This window comes from Stigmatopora nigra, chromosome 11 (genome assembly GCF_051989575.1).
Source record: "Stigmatopora nigra isolate UIUO_SnigA chromosome 11, RoL_Snig_1.1, whole genome shotgun sequence".
NCBI lineage: Eukaryota > Metazoa > Chordata > Actinopteri > Syngnathiformes > Syngnathidae > Stigmatopora > Stigmatopora nigra.
The window spans coordinates 11,097,261-11,122,233 of record NC_135518.1 but is presented as its reverse complement, the minus strand read 5'-3'; the positions used below and the strand labels follow the sequence as shown (position 1 = coordinate 11,122,233).

Sequence of the window (24,973 nt, the reverse complement as noted above, 5' to 3'; positions counted from 1 at the left end):
ATTGGGGGTCAAATGTCAATGATGATAGAATAAGATAATCAACAAGATAATTTGCTTGTTTTTTACGGATCTTTATTAACCACTGGTGACCTTTTGCTTATACACATTCTTGTTATTAAGCCATTGTGTTGGACAAATCAATACTCCCAACTTTGGAGGAATAATATAAAGATGTTCCTGTTCCAAAATGACTTTGTAGATTAACATATACGTCCTTTACAAAGACATGACCTCAACGCAATAAAAGACCTTCAGGATAAATTAAGCAAAAAAGAACCTCTAGGCTTTCTCATCTAAATTAAAGTTTGACCTTAGAAATGTCATTAAAGCAATTGATTCTAACGACTTTGCCAAGTTTAAATAGAAGGCACTGAACCAACAAAGAGTCGACAAAAATGCATTGCTGGGATCTGCCATGTAATTTAAAGTATTCTTTTTTTTGCATTATACAAATGTTTATCTGGCACCTTCTGATTTATAGGGAGAAAGTTGTGCTAAGAAAAAAAATACTGCTGGCCCAGATGCGCAGCATCTCAGTCATGTATGCTAATTCTTTGTGTCTAAGTTTTGGATCTGCTTAAAGGGAAATAGGGAGGGTTTGTGTGTTACTGTCTCATTAATTCACCACTTCCGCCAGTGAATGCAGCATGTCACATAATAATGGGCTTCAAAGACTGTTTGTTTTCCGCAGCTAGCCGCCTCTAATTCACTGTGAGCCAGCATCAAACGTCCAATTGACAGACATCCTTGTCACTTCATCATTGCTAATTCCCTGTGTCCACTCTCCACGGCTAAAATATTGCGACAATGACTTTGATAGCAGATGAGCTGATATTCATATACTAGCCTTTGAATCGACACATATAATAACAAGAACACTATATTTTTTTATTGCTTTTTTAACAGACATCAGATCCAAACTAGGTGATGCCTTGCAAAATCAGTGCATGGCAAATGTAGTTGATGCCATGCACTGATTTTGCAAGGCATCACATCAAATGTAGTTGATGCCTTGCAAAAACAGTGCATGGCAATTCCAGTTTTGCGAGAGATGATCAATCCCAAGATTGCATATTTTGTGATTTGGTTTATACTTTTGAGGAGGGGAAAATGGCATAAGGGTGTTCTATTGGGTTAAGGTTTGTGTTCAAGATGACCATCATGCACATCACACAATTTATAAGAGTAATAATACCAAAAATGACTTGCCTTCAGGGCGCACTGCAGTGACGTATTTTCGCACCTCGGAGCGTGCGATTTGCTGGAAAGAAGACATCTGATTGGCTGGAAATGCTTGCGTGTTTTTCAGGTGCAGCAGATGAGCGCGGCACATGAGTCTCAGACACACACTGGTAAGCATGGATTTCAAATGAAAAGTATACATCCACCCAAAATACAATTCACACAAACTTTTGACGATCTTGTTTAGTGTCAAATACGTTTACAGATCCCGAAATATGTGCGTGTGTGTGTTTATTATGAAACAGTACTATCTTACCTGTCAACTCTGTTTGCTTGCATTCTTCATGGCATTTCTCCATCTTTTTGAATGGGCACGGCGATCGGTGAAGTATCATACGGAAAAACGCGAAAGTAGGAAAAAATACATGCCTATTCTAGTGTTTAAAACGAAAACGCCGACTTTATATTCAATTTATGGCGACCAATGTGAGGCCTCACCTAGCATGACAACCAGCCTCCCCAAACATTTCGCTCCAATCACTCGGTGCGTTTAGGGACAGCATGTAAAACACATTTCTTCACACTCAGCTGTTTCCAGCCTGAACAACTGCACATGTGATATTTTTTGTTTTCTAAACGATTTATTGCAGTAAATAGAGAAAAATAAATTCCATAGAGACATGCAATCCAATTAAACTTTATTCCACAATATGCATAGTGTCACAAAATCACATTTAATTAGTGTCAATATTTAATTAAAAAATGAACTGTAAAATATAGTCACCATAATGTGTATTATGTGACGATAAATATGATCAAAACTGATTGGGAAACACTTTTTTTCCACTAATAGAATAGTATAAAAGGAAAGAAAAAAATCACTAGGCCAGTAGGCCTACTGTTGTTTAAATGAATACTGATCAGACTTGACAGCCATCCGACTTTCCTTTACCGTTCATAGCCACCACGCTAATTACGCATTTACATTTGTTAGCCTTTGTTTAAAAGCTCATTTGCAATGACAGCGGTTTAATCAGAGAAGCCGGCCTCCTCGGTGACGCTCGTCTTTGACCCGAGCGATATCGGCTGCTGTAAATTTAAACACGTCCAATCTGACAACGCCATCACTGGAGTTCACTTACGGGCTAATTGTTCTCCAGATCTGCGAGCATCCACCATTCGTCTAATCACGACACGTTCTCGTACCTGCGTCGAAGCGTGGGTTAATCTGAATTGAGCACCAATTTCAAGACGAATCAAAAAGCCTCTCGATTAACTGACAGTACCGCTTAGCCATGCCATCTCCAATAGACCCGGACCTTCTCCTGATGCACAAAAATGTGCGTGAAAGACACAAACGACAAGTAAGAATTCACACCGTAGCGTCATCGAGTCCAAACTCATAACGGTCGGTGATGGACAGCTTGATATGGAAAGTTTTTGAAATGATGAGATGGACTACGTTCCGCCATGGGACCCCCTGCCTGATTTGTGTTGCATTTTTTCTCTCCTTAGATGTTCAGTGGGAGAATCACAACATTGTCATCTGTTTTGGGGAGGATGCTGAAATGTTTGACAAATTAAGACTTCAATATTCATGAGGAGGCTAACAGGAATCGTAAGTATTGACTTCAATCATTTCATTCATTTATTCATCATCTGGAGTTTAGAATATGGGGGTTTCTAATTAGGTTCTAAGCTAAGATAGATCCTAGTTGATCGCAGTGCACCAGACTAGTTTCTACTGTTAAAATGTATTAATATAAAGTGTAGTTTAAAGGGGAAATGACTAGTATGGTGAAATATGGAAGCAATGAATAGAAAGCTATAGCTAACTGATATATCATAGCACTGCACTTTCATGTAATGAATCCTATTGTGCACATTGAAATAATTTAAAATGAAATAATTGACAGGAAATACCTCATCAGATTTAAAGGGCCAAATAAAAAACAATATGGAGGTTTGATTTCACACTGTGTAGAATTTATCTTTACTTCAAGTTCAGTGCATTACAATAATAATATTTCAGGAATTAAAATGTCCTATTTGATTGTTTTAATTGATTGTGCATACTTAATTGGTTTTGAATGTTTGTAATTGGAGAGTGCAAATAATAATACAATTGAAAACAAAAAATCCACACAGCCAAAATAAAAATAATCATTGTGCAATTAAAGTACTCTCCATTTACCATTATATTTTTGTACTATCACATGAAAATCAGATTACTACAATCATGTTAGAACACTTCAAATGTGGAATGCAAAAAGAAGCTAACCTCATGGCACATGCTAAAGCTAACAGCACTCATTTAGCCGCATTTAACTGTTGAAAAACAATTAGGGCAAAAGCATAACGGCGTCTTCTCGGCACCCACGGTATTGTAAGTATCGGCAAGACTTCATGAATTTTACATCGGGGCCCTATCATTAGCATAACGACGCTATCAAAGATATTAGGAGGCTTCATTGCTGTTCTTACACGGGGATCTCGCTCAGATCTGCTGTCAGGGAGGTGCAAATCATCTGGTGTCATCTCGCGCACCTCCACATCTAATGAGTGTGCATGCATGTCTGAGCGTACCATATGTAAATGCTAGCATTGAGTGAAGCAAGAAAGGGGTGTTGTCTGCGGGCATGCGTGTCATAAATCTTCATAAAAGAGGCACTATTGTCTCGGATCCACTCATCCTGCTTTTTCAGCAACTCCTAGCACCATAACGAGACCCGTTTTTTTCCCCCCGTCGCCGTTCCGAAAGAAGACGTAAAATCGCGACATTTATTAACATAAGAAGCGTTTTGATGGACGTCCGAAACGAGGCGGCGTAATTAGCATGGCGCTGTCTTTCTACCGCCGAAGCTACCCTCTCTGACGTCTTCTGAAGCGTTTTTAAGAAGAAAAAAAATGTCGTCCTTCCCCCTTCGCTGTAATTATTTTCTGGCAGGGACATGGAACAAAGTGTGCGACAAAACATCTTTCGTGAATGCAGGCGCATGGGCGTGTTTTTTACGTGTACACAAATCCGTAATCACATGGGGAGACCAAACTATTTCCCTTTCACTGTCTCGTTTCCGTCTTTTTAAGCACAGGGGTGTCCAAAGTTTTTTCTCCACAGGCCGCTTTTAGAAAAAAAATCAAAGGATGCGAGGGACAATTTGAAATCCTTACCCTTTCATTATTAACGAGGAGATCGGATCACATTTTTAAAATGGACTTTCTACTTATTTCTTTATATCTATATCAAAGTGGCGGCCTGGGGGCCAAATATGGCCTGCCGCATCATTTTGTGTGGCCCTGGAAAGTAAATCATGAATGCAGACTTTCTGTTTTAGGATCAAATTAAAATGAGTATAGATGGATATTAAATGTCCTGATTTACCCTCTTTTAAATTAATAATTGTAATTTTTATTCATTTTTTCTTTGTTTTTAGTTCAAAAATCATTTTGTAAATATAAAAAAAGCTAAAATAAACATTATAACCTGAGTCTGACACCCTTGATCTAGAGTGCGTAGCACGTCTGCCTCACTATTCCGAGACCGAGGGTTCAATTCTGAGCACCGGTCTTCCCTGCCTAGCTCCATGTACTGTTCTACCTGAGAGGTGAACTCAAGCTTCTCGTGTGGTCTATTTTGAAAGATATTTCCATATTTTCCCTCCTGTTGTATGCCATTTCTCACATTAATGGTGAAAAGCTTTTTGAGTAGCAAGCTCAACCATCATCTCAAGGTGTAGAAGGCAGTCTGCAAATGGCATGCCCCCCTCACGCTTCACATAGTCTATTTTCATATGCTAATGGTCACATTACCGGTATCGGCATACCGCTGAAGTGATTTGTGGCGCTCATTTGAGAGCGATGAGACCGAGTAGCAGTCACTGAATTCCTACTTAGCAGCGAGCTAGCCCGTCATTATTACGTTACGAGCCCGGCACATTGATAATGGGCTGTTGTGCTAATAAGCGCATAACGCATCCCATCCATCACCGACCGGGCCGCCAGTTCTTCCGCTTTGAACGCAAAAGCCGGCGTGTAGGCAGTTGCTGTAGGATTGTGTTGGTTTTTGAACAAAATAAAGCCAGAACTCGCAGTCGCTAGTGACAAATGGTGTCGCGCATAAGTAGTCTGTGCAAAGTTGCTCATTATTCACTCCTAACTCTTTGTCTGCAATGGGATTACCTTTTTCTCCTTTCCATGTACACCCCCATTCCACCCGCCCTGTCTTGCTCCCCATCCATGATTACCACATCGCCTCCAGCCACTGAATTTCAATTGGGTCCACCTATTATTTTCCTCCATGTGATAGTAATTATTTACACATTGGTGAGCCCTCATGTGAAGTACAGGATGTTCCATTATTAGTCAAGGGAGGTTGAAGGTGGTGGCCGGCTGGGTCTTGATTGTGAATATGCCATTGGAACCATTACATTCAAAGATGGCCACAGGTAGCTCGAGAAGCCTTTAACCCGACGGGGTTATCATTACGGATCGCCGTTACGACCGCTTGTGCCGCCGTTTGCCGTGTGAAAGAATAGCGCCCAGAGAAATGTTCATGAGAGCCGGCAGGACACTCCCCAGTTATATTTCTTCATTTGGTGAAGGCCTCGGGACGAGCTGGAGAACAGATTACAGAGGGCGGGATGTAATTGCAGTGGTGAGCTGATTAGGCAGGAAGGAACCTCGCATTTTTTTTTCGAAGACTACGCTATAGCATTTTTTCCCCCCTTGCGATTCACGGATGTGTACTCCTTAACCCAGGGGCATCCAAAAAATGAAAATATCATTGAATATGGCCTGCACAAGAAGCTTTAAAACAGCCTACATTCAAGTTATAATGACTTAAACAGTGCCTCTCCATTAACTCTGGTGTAAAAATCCAACATGATGACATTAATGTAGTACACTATAGTATTTCACTATTTTGCTTAACATCAACACATTTGTGTATGAAAAAATCTAATATGGTTGTGTATTTTTTGACAGTTTTTGTCATTGTACTGTCAAGTGGGTTTCAGTAGTGCTGTAGTATACCTATTTAAAGACAATATTTATATATATATGGAAATATATCCAATGATCAATGCCCACATTCCCAGTCAAATTGGATGTCAATGGCAGCCAATTAATTATTAAAAAAATAATAATACAAATAAATGTTTATTTATGTTTAAAATGTATATTGTTCTGCTTCTTAGTGAAAAAGTATGGACACCACTGATTTCTATGTATTTCCTTCTATTATTTGTTTTCCCATTAACTTTACATTTACAATTACAAATGAACCTTCAAGTACGTACAGTCCACATTACATAAGATTCCCATCCCCATTGTGAAGAATTGCTAATTTGCATCCATGTATTTGTGATTGGAACACCATTGTGATTATCGCAACAAGCCCATCCTAATGGAGCCGCCGCACATGCTCGGTTTCATCCAAGAGTAGCGCGCATGGCCCGAAGCACGCCACCAGGCATATGCACAAGCATATAATTAACACTCGCTTTGTATGAGAAACACACAAGGCAAACACCCTGCAGAGACATTGTTAGCTTTTTATTACCAAAGGCTTTCTTTATTATGAGTACGCTAAAGAAACCAATGGAGAAAATGCCACACACAGATCTCAGCTTCTGGCTGGCCCTGCAGTCAACACCTTCAAACTTTTATCCAAAGCAGGTTTGTTTTTGATAGTACTATTTTGTTAGAGGTGGAAACAAGTAACAGTGATGAAAATTGATAGTCTTATCTTTTATAGCAGGGGTGCTCAATCACCCAGTATTCAGAAAATTTGGTTGTCACAGTGAGGATGCAGAAATAAGAAAGGCATTTTAGACATAGATAGATAAGTAATATGTAAGTTTATAAATAAATACATGAATAAATAAATATATATATATATACATACACATACATTGATATGTCTGCAACTCAGTTCAAATATATACTTGAACATGCTAAATTGCTAAAGTATGGTAGGTTTGTCTCATTGTCCCCTGTGATTGGCTGACGATAAATTAAGAATGTCCCTGCCTTCTGCCCAGAGTTGGCTGTCATAGGCTCCAGCACCCTCTGCGACCCTTGTCAGGATAACAGGAAAGGAATGATTTTTTTACATTGACACCCCTGGTCCATACAATAACAGTACGCTTCACAGCATTATTGTATTTTGTCGAAAAGTCATTCCTCCTGGTGCATCGTTATTTGTCCAGTATATTTATCCAGTTAGTTTGCGTGCCAAAGGCTATAGGCGAGCTTTGTACACTTGCTTGAACGCAATGCATAAACCCAGGTTAGCCCCTGAAACCAACCAATAATGGCCAATTAGATCATCAAAAAAGTAGATTCCCTGCAAAAGATAGAGAAGAATGCACACAAGCAGGGCTAAATGAGGGGGAAAGAAGAAGAGCAAGAACAAGCTCGGGGCTGTTCAACTTCAAATAGTACACAAAACAAATAATCTGACTAAAAGCGTAACCCAGGGAGACCTCGCTCTCTGCCTCATAATTGTCTTCTTTCATGACACCATCCATCCGCCGTGCATTCCCAGGCCTGCCGGCTGCTGGCGCGCTCGGGCAAATGATGGGAATGATGTCAGTCCGCGTCTCCGCGGGGAAGATCGAGCTCGGCCGTCGGGTTCAACCGACCAGCGCATGGACTGTTTACACACGCCTTAACTCTTCTTTGAGGCAATTGCCAGGCTCGTAGTAGATAAAACAACCTTTGCACTTATTTTTTTACCGGCAGTTGTATGTATACCTGAAGCCAACGTTATTAGCGGCACATTTTATTGACTCGCGGTGTAGTAGGCAAGAGCTAATGTTGTGTTTTTCACCCACGCCTTCTTCCCCCCTCGGACAAACGAGCGCACTCTGGCCTCAAAGCGGGGCCTCACGCTGGATACACGCATCTAATTGGCCGCTAGCGTCACCGCCGAGACGAGCATGGGTTCACCCAATTTTAGCGTGCAACCTACACAGTGTTGCGAGCAGGTACGAAACGACAGCCTACGGATAGGTTTTTTATTTGTTTTTCAACTTGATGTGCACGTTGATATACGAGGCTAAGCCAAGAAGTTGTTGCACTCCATTTTTATTAGGTTAGATACATTTATTTGTGCATTTTTATTAACAGGTAATTCAAAGCACTTTAACCATTACAGACACAATAGATCAACAATCTATTGTTCGATCTGCTTATCCTCACAAGGGGTGCCGGAGCCCATCCCAGCCAATTATGGGCAGTAGTTGAGGTATACACGGAATGGTCGCACGTCAATCAATAAGATTGTAATACTAAAAATAGATAGAACGGGACTTATAAATGCAAAAAAAAATTAACTACATGGGCAATTAATCAATATGCTATTGTGAATGATAGCATTTTGAGCCCTTATTTAAAGCGAGCTAATGATTTGAGCACACAAAAACTTTTTGACAAAATAACTTTTGACCATTTGACATCAAGCACTGTTGTTCTGTCATAATTTGCTACCCAAAAGAAATGGGCTACTTCTGTCATTTTTTTATGCACACTGTTTTTATTTTAGATAAGAAAGCCAATGAGTAGAGACTGAAAAAAAAAAGGCTTTGGACAATCTGATCTCTGATTCTGATCCTCATCACCACGTCTCCAACATATGAAAAGCTTAAAAGAAAAAAAAAGGAGAATCTTGATCATCTGCCACGTTCATTTTGTTCATAATTTGTCATCCCAGCGGATTCACAAGCGTCAATAACGAGTTCCTTGAACACATCGCTGTAGGGTTCTCTGGCCTTTTCTTCAAAAAGTGTGTTTTTAGCGCCCACCTGATTGCCAGAAAAACGCTCACCATCTCCGAGGCAGAGGATGGGGAAGCCGTAATGATGGCGCTCGTCGGGATGTGTCACGCCGAGGATGCTGGGACGCCTCGCTGCGAGGCGTCTGGTAAATAAGGCTAATTAGTTGCTCCGTTCTCTTCAAAGACAACAGCGGCGTTGTGTCTTTTACAACTATTGCCTTTTCACGAGTGGATTGTCGTCGTACAAACGAGTGTAAACACTTTCAGAAAATGTACTGTGTGTTTTAAAAGCGACCAATGTGGTGGTACGTCTCTTAACTTTCAAGAAAGTGAGATGCATCACATACTGGACTGATCTTCAGCCAATCTCGGTGTAAAAGACACTAGAGTTTGCCTCTTGCACATAATTTGGAAAAGTGCATTTTTCAAAATGGGCAGCAAATGAGATACGAAACGATCTTTATCTTTTGCCTACTTTTTAACAATCATCCTATTTTAAAGCTGTATAATCATCTTAGCATTGCACATAGTATACTTTTTCTTACTCCCATTACCTGTCTGTATGTATAATAGAAGTTGACATAATCACGAGAAACCAGCTTGAAATTAAAAGCACTGGGAGGTGCAAGATGTTCTCAGCCACTTGCGTAAAGGAAAAAAGAGGAAAAAAATGTCTAAAAATAAAAAGCAACACATGTAACCAGTGTGTCCTTGCCCGAAAAGAATCCTTTCCTACCACGTGTAATTGCATGCTTGAAAACGATGACAGAGACTGCTCACCCGCATATGGATGTGTTCTGTTTAGCGATAACAGCGCGTTGATAGCCGAATGTATGATTACCGGTCAAAAGCGTGTAAAGCATTTTTTTTTACACCATTTTGCTGCAGTTGTATTGATTGAGTGGCAAAAAACTGAAAAAAATATGCTGCTCATTCTGGTTGTGACATCATCTGTTTATGGGCGGGGCCAAAGCAGATTAGAAAGGAATGTTACTTTTGTTCTAATTTCATGATCAAGTCTTTTCTGTCACTTTTGGGAATGATTTAATGTCCAAAATGTGGCCGACTAATAGTTTAAACCCACTTTCTGTCGTATTTCTGATTGAGAAATAATACCGCCACAAAAATGTGAACACCACACCGCATCAAGCGGAAAGTGATGGACACGTGTTGTAAAATAATGCGAAAGAAATAATAAGACCTTCCTTAAACAATTGTCACCTGTGAACAATCTGGGATATTTCTAGCTAAAATTGGCTAATGTTTTCTCAGATCTTAAGTAAGTAACTGTAATAAGATCCTACATGATCAGCTTTAATGACAATTGATGGAAATATAAGCGTCCAAACATGTTAAACAGGACGTTAAATTGTTGCCAAATGCCAAATGTGGAAAAGACATGCGTGCATACTTACATGTAATTCAAATCCAGCAATATTTGACACTGATGTGGCTTTTAAATCAACTTCTATTATTACCATTTTGGGGAAAATTCAAGCAATCTCATCCGGAGGTGGACTTTCCAATCGTGCTTTGAAGATGACGTACCTATAAAAATGATAAATGAATCGTTTGGTTATTACACACTAACATTTAAGTCGCCACTAAAGGTCACCTGGTGGCCAGTGACGTTTTTATTAGTATTTTTTTTCTATTTGGCTGTGTGTAATTTGAGTTTTGTTGCATCCTTTCTGTAAATGTGCATTTTAAATGGTCATGTGTGATGCATACAATCTTTGTCCTAGCACAAACTGTCAAAGTGAATTTTGCCGTCCATCTGTTTTCCATTAGGAGGCGCAACATGCATAATTCATAGCCGGCGAAAAGTAAAGACGGGACGCTTGCTCCATTCGAAATTCCAATGCTGCCATCTCTCTTATCACTCTTTTTTTGGTCGAAATGAGCCTATTGAAAACTTTGCTGGTTGTTTGTGTGATTTTTTTTAAATGGAAGTTGGTCATATGATGTGATTATTTCTTGGCAGTGTAACTTTAGCTAAGCCTTTTTTTTTTATTACTGTAGCTTTTTTATGCTGTGTTTTTTGTTTTGGTTTAAAGCTGATAAATATATCTGTTTCAATGTGACATCTACAGGCTCAAAAAAGATGACGAAAACGACAAAAAAGTTCAATTCACTCCCCAGAAGGATAAAAATCATTGTCAAAAAGCTAAAGTGGCAAAAAAAACTGTGGTATCTCACCAAAATACTTTCTTTCAGGATCCATTTTACTTCAATAAGATGAAAAATGATGGCAATAATACAAAACCAAGGAAGCAACTTGAAATCTTTCACTTGTTGAACATCGCATCAAAATCAGGTAAAAACAAAACTTTTTATACATGTTATATTTGCTGTCTGTTTCTATTAAAGCCCATACTACAAACTTCCCATTATAATTAGTCCTAAATTTGTATTGTGGTTATATTCAACATCAATTCTGAATTTAAAAAGCCAGTATTCTTTGAGTAAGCTCCGAATTGAGACTAAAGTCAGACTTTGTATTTCTTTATTAATTTTCTTCACTACCCATAATCCTCTTCCTGGGAGAATGGCTCTCACGCAGGGCGGCCGTATTAAAAGCCCCCATTGACGTGACCATTCGCCGGATGGTTAATGAAAAAGCAAACAAGCCCCCCCTGCAATTTGCAAAAGGAAAACGTAGCAATTGGCCCGCTTGTGTACTCTGCGACGTTCCCACCTGACCCACAAGCAACACTTTAGGAAAATAGAATGGTTGTATTTTCTGGATTATAAGTCGCACTTTTTTTTCATAGTTTGGCTGGGCCCTCCACTAATACTCAAGTGAGACTTATTCTCTTGTTTTTATTCCACTCTGACAGTCTGTTATGTTGTTTTTTTGAGGCTATAATTATGTGCAAAACTATTAGCTTTACAGATGCCTATTTATACTGTTGCTCTCCATTTTGCTATGAATACTTTAATTTATGTTTGTTTTTGGTCAGGAAAAAAAATCGCCCCAAAAATGCAGCCTATACATATATATATTTATATACTTATATATTCCCCTCTTTATTGTGTATTCTTTTGTTGGCTTGACTTGTAGTATTCCCAAAAATACAGTATCTGTCATTTACATTATTCCGAGTACCCTTCTCCAGGGTGGATAAAAATATGGCGCTTGTTTTGGTCAAAACTGGCTGCAAAAATAGGTCAAAATTAGCAGAGTGAAAGAGTGAATTCTCAGTCAGTGTGTGGTAAAGACAAGAAACCACAACCTTTTCAATGTCAAACAGTCCGTTTTTTCTATCGATGGCAATAATTTAAATTTGAAACTTTGGCCTTATAAACAAACCTGTTTCTTTACTTGATATCAGCGCTTTAGGCTATGTCAATATTATCTGAAATTGTCTAGGAAAAAAAAGCAGGTAGTGTGACATCATGTTTGTGGGGGTTGTTTTGTCTTGAATAAAAGTGCAATCAAAAAAGAAAACAAAACAAACAAAAAATGCGGGCCATTTTGCTTAAATTATTCATAAAACCCACTCTTGTGTAAATAGATTGGACGTCTATTTCCGTCAGTAGTACCCGATGATTTAAATCTGATCGTGAATACATTAAAATAGTGACATTCACACACTCAGACACACACACACACTGACTTTTACTTTTTGCAAAATGTATCCATACTGCAATACTAGCTGCTGGTACCTATATTATTATTATTTTGTGGAATATATGTGTTTTTACTTGAGCAGATTATAATTGTACGAATACAACCAAAAGTAAACAGTAAACACACTGGACATGAATATTACTCAAGACAATTTTAACAAACAATATAATATGTGTGATACATATGAATTTTGGCCAGAAACCATCATATGACTTTTTCGAACATGGTGAAAGTAATTTTGTGTATAATGTAACTCCAGCAGTCTTAATGGAGTTTAATGTTGACTAAATACGTCGGCCGGCGTTTGTACACCGTTCTGAAACTCAGTGGAATGCAGAGCCGTTTAAATGTTTGCATATAAAATTGGAATATGTCAAAATGCGTATGAATAATAGATCTACCCAGCAGTTTATTTTTGTATGTGTTTTAATAATGTCTAGAGAATTGAAAGTGATCCAAGGCAAGACTTAGCGATAGCTGCTATTTCGCTTTATCTACTTTTCACTGGTGACTATAAAATATACTTTAAAAACACACACACACATAATAGCAATATTTCAAACAATTCCATTTCTGCAATCATTTGTCATCTCAACACGATAAATGTATTGACACAAGCAACCCATTTATTTAAATTTTTAAACAGTTTCCATGTTGCCTGTGTGGGTTTTCTCCGGGATAAGCTGCAGCACCCCAGCGAACCTTGTGTGGATAAGCGCTATGGAAATGATTGAAGTTTCAAAAGTTTTTTTCCTGTTAGTAGCGACACAGCCAGCAGCTTTTTGTGTGTTCTTCCAATATTTTTACGGATTACAGCAACACAAAGCAATGTCTGGAAATGAAAACAAGGTGCTTCTAATGCGAGTGGCATTAATAGCCCAATGGAATGCCAAGTTAATTCCCCCTCCGCTCACTTTGCTCGATATTCGCCGTTGAAATTCTTGACATTTTACACCTCGGGCCGCACGCGGGAGACAGGGTGTTGACCCAGACTTAAAATGTTGGTTTTAATATCGTTCCGCGCTATTGACGTCCACCGATACGTCGGCCGGCAAATCTCGGCCAAACAAACCAGCGCGGGGGGATGAAAGGAGGCCTTTGAACCGGGTGACTTCAGCGCTTGAGCTGGATTGTTTTCAGCTGAGCGTTCCCTGGGTGGCTTCGCCTCAAAAAAGATGCCGGAAGTGGTCTTGGGTGTCATTTCGAGTCCTGCCATCTTTTACCGACTTTTAAACACTCAATGAGAGAATCACATCACGTGAATATAAGAGTGTTCTTTTTTCTTTTTTTCCTGCCAAAGCCTTTCTGTCGAGTCTGCATTCCGTCTGATCATAGTTGTGTGTGACATTTCAAAGAGGATTAGCCGAATGAAATGTGATAAAAAGTATTTTCACGTGACCCCGCGCCACTTGACCTAACCCCCCTTTTCCAAGCTAGTGCCGAGGCTCAGACGGGAGCAGATCTCTACGACGTGGACACACACACACAAAATGTTGTAGTACAAAGAAGTATACAAACGGTTAAGTTAAAGTTAATAAACGCGCCTTGACAATGAATCTAAAAAGTAAAATAGAAAATGTCATCTTTTGGGATATTTTTAGGTTGCTTCCTCATTGACTCAGGCAAGACGTCCAAGTTAAAAAAGGTCGCATCGCCATTAATTTAAGAGTCAAAAAGACATACTAAAATGATTCAGTTTTTAGCCGGTGGCTAAACGAGTAGTCGTTATAGTCTGTGAACGTATCGCCTAAAATCTTGATGTACGAGCGCAGCGATAAAAATGAAAGGTCGCCTCACACACTCAGTTGGTACATTTGGGCTAATTCCCGAGCAAAGGGTTCGGACAATAGGCCACTATAGCACATGGTGTAATTACTTTGTGTACACACATCTGGAATTAAGCTCTCAGAGGAAGCTAATAGTCACCCCCTTTCCCAAAAAAATAGAGGTGGACTGTTTTTTTGTCGAACAAGTAAAAAGAACGATTCACCCGTGGCAAAAACTCGAAAACCACGGCGCCAAATGCAGGGGTGAAACTACAAAAACTGATTGATGGAGTGGCAAGAGGGTGGCAAGAACATTTTGAGGGGTCAAAAAAAGACAAATCAGCTTTGTTTACGACCATTGTCGATGAAAGATCAGATTTTTTGGGTCAAATTCATTCATTTTCCATTCCGCTCATAGTCACAAGGTTCGTAGAGGGTGCTGGAGCATATCCCAGACCACTTTGGGCAGTGGTTGGAGGGCACTGTGAATTAGTTGCCAGCCAATCACAGTGGAGAAGGAGACAAAGAACCGTCCAGTCAACTTAACTTAAATACTATGTAGAAAGAAACCATAGTACCCGGAGAAAACCCACACAGGGATGGGGGAACCTATAAAATGAAGGTTTGAACCCACCTTGGATTAAACCCTCGATCTGAACTCGTAAATGTCAAATGGTTAGTTCGTTTTCACCCTGGGGGATCCGCTCATGGCCAACCTGGTCCACTTTGGACTGGGAGAAGATTACAAGTGGTTCTACTAATTCTGCCTTCGGTCGTGGGCTCGCCTGACTTCTATTTGACCGCTGTCATCGGTGACTATAAGACATTGCGTTTTAGAAGGAGGGGCGAGCAATTTTTACGACGCTTGACAACATCTGGCTTTCATAGCAGCGCCACCAGATCAGAAGTCGCTTAACTAAGACCAATAATCATCCACAGGTTGCAACTTAAGGCAAACATACAACATTTTTCTAGATGTCCCTTCGCAAAACTGTAAATCTTCAATTGCAGGGTGATTGACTATTGATTTTTTGGAGAATAGAAACGTTTGTTGATTTTATTAAGCGGGGGTCTCCAAACTTTTTTCTCCATTTTCAGAAAAATCATAGTACTATAAGCCACCTTAAAAACCTTCATTTTTAAATTTGTTTTATTGAATCCAGTAGATATTCAGTTCATTTCAACTTGGAACGTAATTTTTCCACAATTTTGGTTAAAAGAAACATAGTCGAAACAAATTCCTTGTCAAGTATTGTAACGCTTGGGTACAAATACTTATAATTTTATTGATAGTTTACTTGTACAGGATGTACATTCATATTTTGTGTCTCAAAAGAGAGTTTGGGGTCAAACAAACGAACAAACAAACATGATTCATGTTTAAGCATGCCGGCAAATGAAGCGATAAGCGTCGTACAACAAATTCCACATTTAAAATTCAACCATCCCTGAAACTTGTGTAAACTTGGACACGCTACATTTAGTTTTTTTTCTTTTTTTTTTCTTCTTCTCTTCTAAATGAGCCACGCCCCTCAATAAAGCACAGAAAAGGCAGACGAATAAATGAGAAAAGCAACGTAAAAAATGTACACTTGTCGTCCGACTCTTAAACTCTTCGCAGACTCTCCGATGCAAAAACCATAAATAAAACAGGCGTTTCATTTTTTTTCAAACCGAGACGTCGACACTCGTTAATGCGGGTGGAACAGAAAGTAGGCGGGGCGTGAGAAAACGGCGACACAAATTAGAATCCTGAACATTTTTGGCAAATGAACGATGAATGTCTCACACACACACACACACTCACACACAACATGCAAATTAAAGCTAATCGTTTTGTAAACAACCGCTCGGGCCGCACGTCGATTCTGCTGAAAGTTGTCATAAATTTGATTTTTTTAGCTGAGCGTGAAATATGGCACCCTGTTTTTCTCCAACGCAATAAAAATGTACACGCCGCTTCGGAAAAATGAACGGCAAACAAAGTTTAAACTCCCAACAGTGCATTGAAAAAACAACATAAAATCGACTAACTGCTAGCTGTTTAAGTTTTTTTTTTTTGTTCTGCTATTTACAGTATTGCACTTAAACTGCACACCATTGCATTTCAGTTTGACTGAATGACAAAAAAATATGTACAGTGCTTAACAAATTCAATTTTGACCACCTGTGCTTAAATACAAATTTGCATGGTGAAGACATCTTTTGATTTTTTTAAAGTATTTTGAGTGGAAAAGATGTTCTTGTGTTTTTGGAGGATATTTGAACTTTAAAAATATAATTTTGGTCAAAAACAAATATTTTGTATGTGGTACAATACATTTTGATTCAAAGTTCAAATAAAAAAAATATTAAATTGACCTAAATCAGTAAAAAATACGAATACATTTGTATGACTTATGTTGGTGAACCGACAGATTTTTAATAAAAAACTGCATTATTGAAACTATGAATTAGCATTTTTGATCGACTTCAATGCTCAATCAATGTATATTTATATCATTTTTACCCCAAGTGTCAACAACTGGTTCCATCAAAGATTACCGTAATGCAGGTAATGTAAATAAAAACTTAGTGTCTGGTGCCAAAATCCATATGTTAAGCACTGTACATTGTGTTTATACCCTTCATCCTTTTTTTTGTGTAACGCGTGGCGCGTATCAAATTCCCCAAGCCCACCCCTGTACTTTTTAATTTAATAAAGTAGTATCTTGCTTGTAGTGCCATTTGTAAACACCCACGACACACGAGACCTGAAGTGCAAAGGCAATCTTCACTTCTTCGCCCCGGGATGATAGAAAGAACCAAAAAGTCTGGGGAAAAGGGGGCTTCCGGTGGGGAAAAAGACAAATAGAAGGGCCAATGTGGAAGTTGTTGCTTTTCTTATATCACAAGTCCTTAAGAAGTAGAGGGGCGGAGAGGGGGGGTTGTTTCAAAGGAACGAAAAGGAAGGAAGGGAGGCCTAAGCGCACGGGCGGTTGCAAATGCGCGTCTTTAAAGCCGGCGAGGAGGTCGGGAGCGGCGAGGCGTCCCTCGCCCGGACCCCGCCGTCCCGACCGTCCTCATCCGCGCCGGCCACGCTAAATGTGGCTAAAGTCCTCAGCGTGCGGCGGGGCCCTTCAGACAGACATCCACATGCGTTTGTACGGTCCCTGGGATGTGATCTGTGCCTGGAGTGGACTGAGCCACTGGCCCCGCAGAAGTCCTGCCTGTTGGACGAAAAGTAAAAGGTGACTTCATTGGTATTTCACGAGCGCTTCACTGGAAAAGTGGTTTGTTTTGGCAGCTGCTCTCTTTCTGACAATTATTTCGCTGCCCCTCCTCCCTTCTTTTTTTTTTTTTTTTAAGTCTTCCTCCTTTGTTCCCCCCGAAAAAGGCTCTCCGACACCCAAAACCCCGCCCCCTTCTCTCATTGGTTGTTTGTATTTACGTTTAGCTTTGAGCGTCACAGCCCCTTTTCACGGGCTCGGTCTTGTGCGAGAGGCCATTACTGGCCTGGCGGCGTGGGGGGTGGGGTTAAAGGTGGGGAGGGGTTTGCCCCCGCTGGGGTCAGAGTCCCAAAGCCTCGGCGTGTTTCCTTGCCTTGAGTCGCAGGTCGGCGATGCTGGAGTTCTTGCTGTTGCTTTTGGCGGCGGCCGCCACCGCCGCCGCCGCCGAGGCCGAGTCGGCCAGAGAGGCGATGGGTAGTCCGAAGGGAGGGGGCGGGAACATCAGGTAGGGGGCGTGGGCCGCCAGGTGTGGGTGCAGGTGGGGATGGGAGTGGGCCACGCCGTCCAATTGGAGCTGCGCTTGAACCTGCAGAAAACAGAAAAGGTCACTCGCATTTGACCGGCTGGGTTCATTTTCCAAGCCACGATGTTTTGTCATATTTTTTTTATCCCACACAAATTTTGAGCTCAGTGGATTTTTACATTGGGAAACTTGAACTGGCAATTGTCGTAAATGTTAAGTGTTTAAAAAAATGACAGTAATTCTTACCTGTCATAGTCAAAATAAAGTTTTTGACGCTACTTTACTGACTCATGATATAATATAATAACCCTCATAGATGGTTGTCATGTGACTATTTCAAATGTGAATTTATAGCCAGGTCAAAATATTCCTGTATCGCACCAATCTCTAACATGACCCGCATTTTAAGGCTTGAGCGACCAGTGCACAAATGTATTTTTGTGCATATGGGGATATCTTTGGGCAGTAAAGACCTCAACCTTTGACTAGTATTATTATTATTTCACCCTATTGTGTGTGTATGTGAGCAATGAGTTAAAGTTAGGTTGTGTGGCATTTTTCAAATGTAACCCCAAAGTTTATCCCCTCAAAGGTGTTGCTTAGTGTGTGTTTTCTATGAAAATAGCCAGCAGCTTCATTCAGCCACCCGACGTGCTTTCATTTCATCCTTTATTTTTGTCTGCGATTCTAAAAGTTAATGAATCTCTCACACACAAACACAGGCATCAAATTGTATGAGCCAAAATCAAAGTCTTCCTGAGGCCCAGAACACATTTGCTTAATTCAGTCTGCTGTTATATGCCGTCTTGTTACGCTGATGATTATGCATTCCATTGCATAAATAAACTATTTTTTGCACTCGAAAGATACTTGCATATTTTAAGTTATAAATATTTATCCAGACATATTCCTGAGTCTAAAGCGGCAGAGCATTTGGCAAAAAAAAAAAGGTGGCCAAGAGTAGCATAACCTTTTTCATATTCCGGGTACCGTATTTTCCGGAACATAAGTTGCACTTTTTGTTCATAGTTTGGCTAGTTTTGACATCTATTCAAATGCAACTCATAGATATTTTTAATTGTTTGTACTCTGACTATGAACAGTCTATTATGTGTATTTTTCTTTAAGCCACAGTTATCTGAATATTCTTATTTACTCTCACGCACAATTTGTAGTCTAAAAAAATATATATTTCTAAAAAATAGGCAAAAACAAAGCATGTGCCTAATTCAGAAAAACATGTTGCCATTTCTCATGTGTCCAATGGAAAATGGTTCAAAAACTATTTTACGCTTTGCTCTTCCAACCCAAATAAAAGCTGAAACGTCACCCTGCATTATTTTTATTTTTTGTCAATCTGCCTTTTAACCTAAAATACTGAAAAATGCTGTTAGCAGTTAGTCGCTAAGCATTTCAAGGGCAAACAAACAAGGCCATACGCTTATTAAAATAGTATATGAAGTTGATTTTCATCAAGTACAACCTACATTTAACTCTAGATCACCGGTTTCAAAGTGGCGGGTTGGGGGCTGGATCAGGCCCTACGCATCGCTTTGTATGGCCCAGCAAAGTCAACATTCTAGGATTTTGTTTATATGAAAAGAAAACAGATAAAAATAGGAAATATTGTCTGTGTCAGGAAAAAGGTCGATGTCTGAAACGTTCCCGCAGCCCAGTTATTAAACCCCGACGCTTGGTTAGTAGCGCGTTTCACCTGCATTTTTTAAAGAAAAAAAATGTTCCCAGCTCGGTCCTCGTTTTATCCTTCTCGACACGCAGGCCCGCCCGCCCGCTCAAGCTCGCTCAAGCTCCATAAGCCTCATTTCTCTTTTTGGCCCCCTCCCGGCTTTGGTGCTCTCTTTCATGTATGGCCTAATTAGGCCGGAGCCGCCGCGTGTCACAACATAGCGAGACGGGCGAAAGGTCCAAGAGAGTCAAAAAAAAAAAAAAAAAAAGTGCTACGGGATGTTTAATTCGGCGGTAGAACGTGAGGTGGAAAAATTGCTGCCGGAAAACTCGCAAAAATTTAACCTTCGCTTCCTTACAATTTTTATATGCTGGGTTATTTGCATTTTTTGGGGGGCTTTTGATCTGTGGTGCTGAAAAACTGAGATTAGATACTTAAGTTCTATATATTGTCACATAGAGTAGGAACTAATCTATTCTATTACCTGTTCTACTGTAATAATAACTTTTCCTTATTTGCAATACGTGTCTATTGTGCTATTTAATCTTGACTTAACCACATAAAGTTCAACTCTTGAATTCTTAAGTCAAAAAAACGGTAATTCAGCTTGCTAACTCACAAGGAAAAAAATTAAATGTTCCATATTGCAGATAAATGTCAAGTTTTTGCGTATTATGTTTCTGGGAAGTTCAGGCATAATTGAAGCTACAAGGTACAACTAGATGTACTGCAAATGTTTAAAATGATTTGATATTTCAAAATAACACACACTTAAATAGTGTAAACTGAGCCTTAGAGAATTGTTTTGTTTCGCTAAAGTCAAACTTATTACAAATGAAGGTGATAAATCGTCGGAAAATGTATTCCGTCTAGTTAAGGTCACTGAAGCGAACATTTGTCAGTCAAAGCGAATCAGTCATCTTTAGCTGTCCAATGACTACATTTAAGATCACATTTTTGTCAGTTTTAGAGTTTTTGGGATTACTTTCTTGAAATTGCGGGTCATTTGCTGCACATTTGGGGTCAATGATGGCCAAGCTCAGTTTGCAAAGTAGCCCAAAAAGCAGGTATTGCACGGCCTGCTAGCCTACTGGCTTGCCTACCTGTTGGAAGGGCATCCGGAGGGCCCCCATGTTGACGTAGGGCGCCACCCTGCAGGCGTCCAAGTGACTACCACTGCCCAAGATGACCCCTGGAGAGAAGGGAAAGATGTCTGTCAGACAGCCAGACAGTTATGTGAGATGAGATGAGAAGGGAAGCATATTTTTCATAATAAAAGCCATTGCTTAGAAAGGGTGCCAAAAGCCAACGCTTACCCTTGTGCATCTGGTTTTCCTGTTTTCGACATTTTGCTCTTCGGTTTTGAAACCAAACCTGCAGCGGGGGAGGAGGAGAAAAAGTGTGTTTTAGGACAGCGTTTGAAAAATGACAACAGATTTTTTTGTTCTTTTTGGAAATGGCATTGAGAGTCAAAAAAATGCATGGCAGAGAGTGTGAAATATGATTTTTAAAAGCTTGAAAAGCAGGAGGAATTAAGAAATGCACTCATGCATGTGTTGTCCTTTTATCCAAATTTTCATGAATTATTAAATATGTTCCACAAAGACATTTTTTAGTGAATGTGAATTTTGGAGGGATTTTGTCACTTGTTATCTTCACAAAAGAAACAATATATGTTCTTAAATGCTGCATCGTGAAAAATGTATACACAAAAATACCATTAGCTGGTTGCATGACATTTTCATTTTGTTATTTAGGTCACAAAATACCTTTTGAATCTCATAATATCGAAAATATGATTTTCTCATTTCGCCTGTTTTTTGTGTACATACATAAAACCAGAAGTACATATTTCCCAATCAATGTCATGTCATGCAAATAATTGAACATTAACCAAATATAATTATTAATATTCAAAGGTTTTTTGCCGTCAACATTGAATGGTGTATTTGTTTAGGATATTTTGAACCAAAGGGCAAATCAATTTGGAGCCTAAAATGTCGCGCTTTCAGTTTGCTGCCAGCGATTATTAATTATCATCAACCTAATTTGTCCTCATGAATAATTGTAGCAAGCCCCGCCTCTTTGACGATTAGAAATGAACCATTTAGAAATTAACCTTTTCATCGACACTTGTAAAGTAGTTAACACTTAAAACATTTAACCTTTGGGTAAGGCACGTGAATATTAATGTATTATAAGGAAAAGCAAAACATTAGATATAATAAAATAATACAATATTGGACGTCCATTGCCGTCAATGGCATACAAAGACTGCTCCATCATATAGATTTAGACAACTACTCCATAAATACATTTTGGACTGTAAACAGTCGGTATTAGAAAAAGGTTGATTCAGTTATGATTCATATTTTGAGGCTACAGATGTGTCAAAGTAGGCCGAGCAATTTTCACACACTTATTTCTTCATGAAGGGCCACTCAATGATATGAATTAATCTCATTTCTGCTTTGACGTTTTTTTTAGGGTGTGTGTATTCCAGACAGTGAAAAATGACATTTAATAACATATTTGCTCTAAATGCATTAGTGAGTGACTCTCATAACTTTCAATTACATCCACTCACACAGCTGCGCTCACACCGAAACAACAGCAAGAAAATGCTTGAAAAAGGAATGTTTTTTAGTTTCATACTTTTTTGAGTGGAGGAAAACATCCCTAAATTTTCTCAAATTCAATCATTATTCAATAGAGTAAATTTGATATTTTTTCCTATAGAAGGCGACAAGACTTTTCTTTTGTCATTTTTCAATAAGAGACCAGCAACTACAAATCGTGCAAATTTAATTTCCCCTTGAGATTTATAATTACCACAATAAATGATGAATTGCATGCAATATCATGTAAATCTGCATATACATATTTTACACATTTTACACATGTAAAAAATGTTACCTACTTTGCAAGATAACCCACAAATCCCATTTAAAAAACAACCTATTTTAAAAATATATCATTTTTTTCTGCACAAATTATAATTTTCACTCATTCCCTCTTGAACTGTGAATAACTTGAATCCCTCCCAGTCCGAATGACTTGGACATCTAACACCATCAATATCACTAAAAGGTGAACATTGAACGCCATCCATGACATGCATTTATTCCTCCTGCTTTTTAACATAGTTTTTATCAACCAATATGTTGATTCACAAATTAATCAACAAGAATAAATTCTATTTTTGAAAGCAATCATATTGTAAATGGTTTAAAAAAACTCATTGCATGGCCTTCTATCTCCATTTGAAAATATAATGCTCTCATAATGTCAGATTTTTCCCCTCAATGAAACCTCATAATTCTGAGTAGCGAAATATGGTTATTAGGTCTCTTTTTGGAGAAAAAAAAATGAATAGATTTTTTGCCTGTGGCATGGACCGGTGCACGAACTTTGCCTCACCTGGACGCGAGCCTCGGACAGACCGAGGCGCTGACTGAGCTCCTCCCGCATGAAGGCGTCCGGGTAGTGCGTCTCGTCGAAAAGACGCTCGAGCTCGTTGAGTTGCTCGAGCGTGAAGTTGGTGCGACTCCGGCGTTGCTTCAGCTTGCCTTGTGCGTCCTCGTCCTCCGACTTGACGTCCTCTTTCTTGTCCTTGGCGCACTCGTAAATGCCTGCCCAAGTCCACAATCGACGCTCGCTCAGAATAAAACCAAAAACATGCGATAGGGGGGCGATTTTATCCCCAATTTTACGACAATTTCAATTGCAATGCCTTGTCATATTTGCTATCACGTCTGATTCTTGTTTTAAATCGGACGTGTTCCCTCACTTTTATTAATATATTTTTTAAAAAGTGCTCGTATTTTATTTTATTTTTAATGTTTTGCTGCAATATTACGGCCTCTGCTCGCTTCTTTTGCTGCACACACGCAATAATGCAACTCCAAATATTGCAGCCTATGATAAAACGGACAAAGTAATCAAATAAAAATCTGATATTTATCCTACGTATACATATTCTAAAAATTCGAAAAAACTCCCTTTTTACTGATCATTCTAAAAAATAAACTATACGCCCAAACAAAATATTACAAATGCAATTTGCTGTCGTTTTCTTTCTGCATCTGCAATTACTTTATTTCTTAGTCTCGGCTCCCCCAAAAACATGAAATCTAGCGATTAAATACACCTTTTTCGCGTGTAAAATCATTAGAAAATCACGAAACGCTATCATTTTCCTCCTTTTGTGCAAACTCCTAAATTGACGCTCTTTTTTCCCCCCTCTTTTTTGGCCCCCCTTCTTCGACGCTCGTCGTTCGATCGGTTCGTTCGGTTACGTTCGGTTACCTTCGGCTGGCCTCGTGACATGGAAGTCCTTGAGCTTGTCCTTGTCCAACTGCTCCACATGCTCCTTGTAGGCGTGTAGCGGACAATCGCCGAAGTCGTGTTCACCGGGGCTGGCCAGCTCTCGCGGCCGAGCCAAGCCGGACGTCTCTAGCACTTCCCGGTACGTGATGGCCTCCTTACTACCGCCTCCACTCCCGGTCTCTTTCCCCTTAGCTTCGAACGACTTGGATACGAACGCCGTGAGTTCTTCCATGGCTGCCTGCCCTTTTAAAAATATTTTTTAAATGATGATTATATTCCCCCCCAAAATAAAAGCAGGCCCCCCTCCCTCCCCTCCTGGCCCCGATCCCTCTCTTCCTCCGGCAAATGAAAATAGCCCCGAATCATCCAATACAAAAATATAAAGAAAGAAAGAAAAGAAAAGAATCCAGGAGACGTCGAGAGCTCCGCGACGTGAAGTTGGGGAGAGAGTGGAAGGAGTGGAGGTGAGATCACTCCTGCTGTTGTGAGTGTCTTTTGGAGAGCTCACTATTTATACCGCCTTGAGACCCCCCCACTCCCCACCTCACCCCATCCAGAAGCCCCCCCACTTCACGCGCGCGCAGCCTTCTGCGCGTCTCGTGCAATTAAAGGCCTTAACAGCACTCCACGCACAATTCAATTTTAAGACCCCCCCCCACCCAAAACACACACGTACACACACACACACACACACACACACACACTTCAGTCCTCTCTCTCTCTTTTGCACGCTCATGATTGTTATTTCTTTTTTTTTTTTTAAACACTTCTAATCAATGAGGTACTGATGGAGGAGTTTAAATGAAGTGGAGAAAAGGGGGGTCTTTAAAAATAAAGCCCACCCTGAGTCCATTCACAGTAATATG

General features: G+C 39.7%; 1 protein-coding gene and 1 long non-coding RNA gene across 2 annotated transcripts; one reads left to right on the top strand and one right to left on the bottom strand.

The window, feature by feature from the left end:
* The first annotated feature begins 1,214 nt into the window (after positions 1-1,214).
* Positions 1,215-11,288, top strand: LOC144204629 (uncharacterized). Its single transcript, XR_013327926.1, has 3 exons — positions 1,215-1,352; positions 2,698-2,800; positions 11,177-11,288. It is a non-coding gene; the product is annotated as an uncharacterized LOC144204629 (long non-coding RNA).
* A 4,309-nt stretch (positions 11,289-15,597) lies between these two features.
* Positions 15,598-24,602, bottom strand: shox (shox homeobox). Its single transcript, XM_077728756.1, has 6 exons — positions 24,087-24,602; positions 23,199-23,410; positions 21,095-21,152; positions 20,882-20,991; positions 17,942-18,154; positions 15,598-17,568 (listed from the first exon to the last, which is right to left on the bottom strand). The coding sequence occupies exons 1-6, from the start codon at positions 24,337-24,339 to the stop codon at positions 17,479-17,481; spliced, it is 936 nt and encodes a 311-aa protein (XP_077584882.1). The 5' UTR covers positions 24,340-24,602; the 3' UTR covers positions 15,598-17,478.
* Between the last annotated feature and the right edge of the window lie 371 nt (positions 24,603-24,973).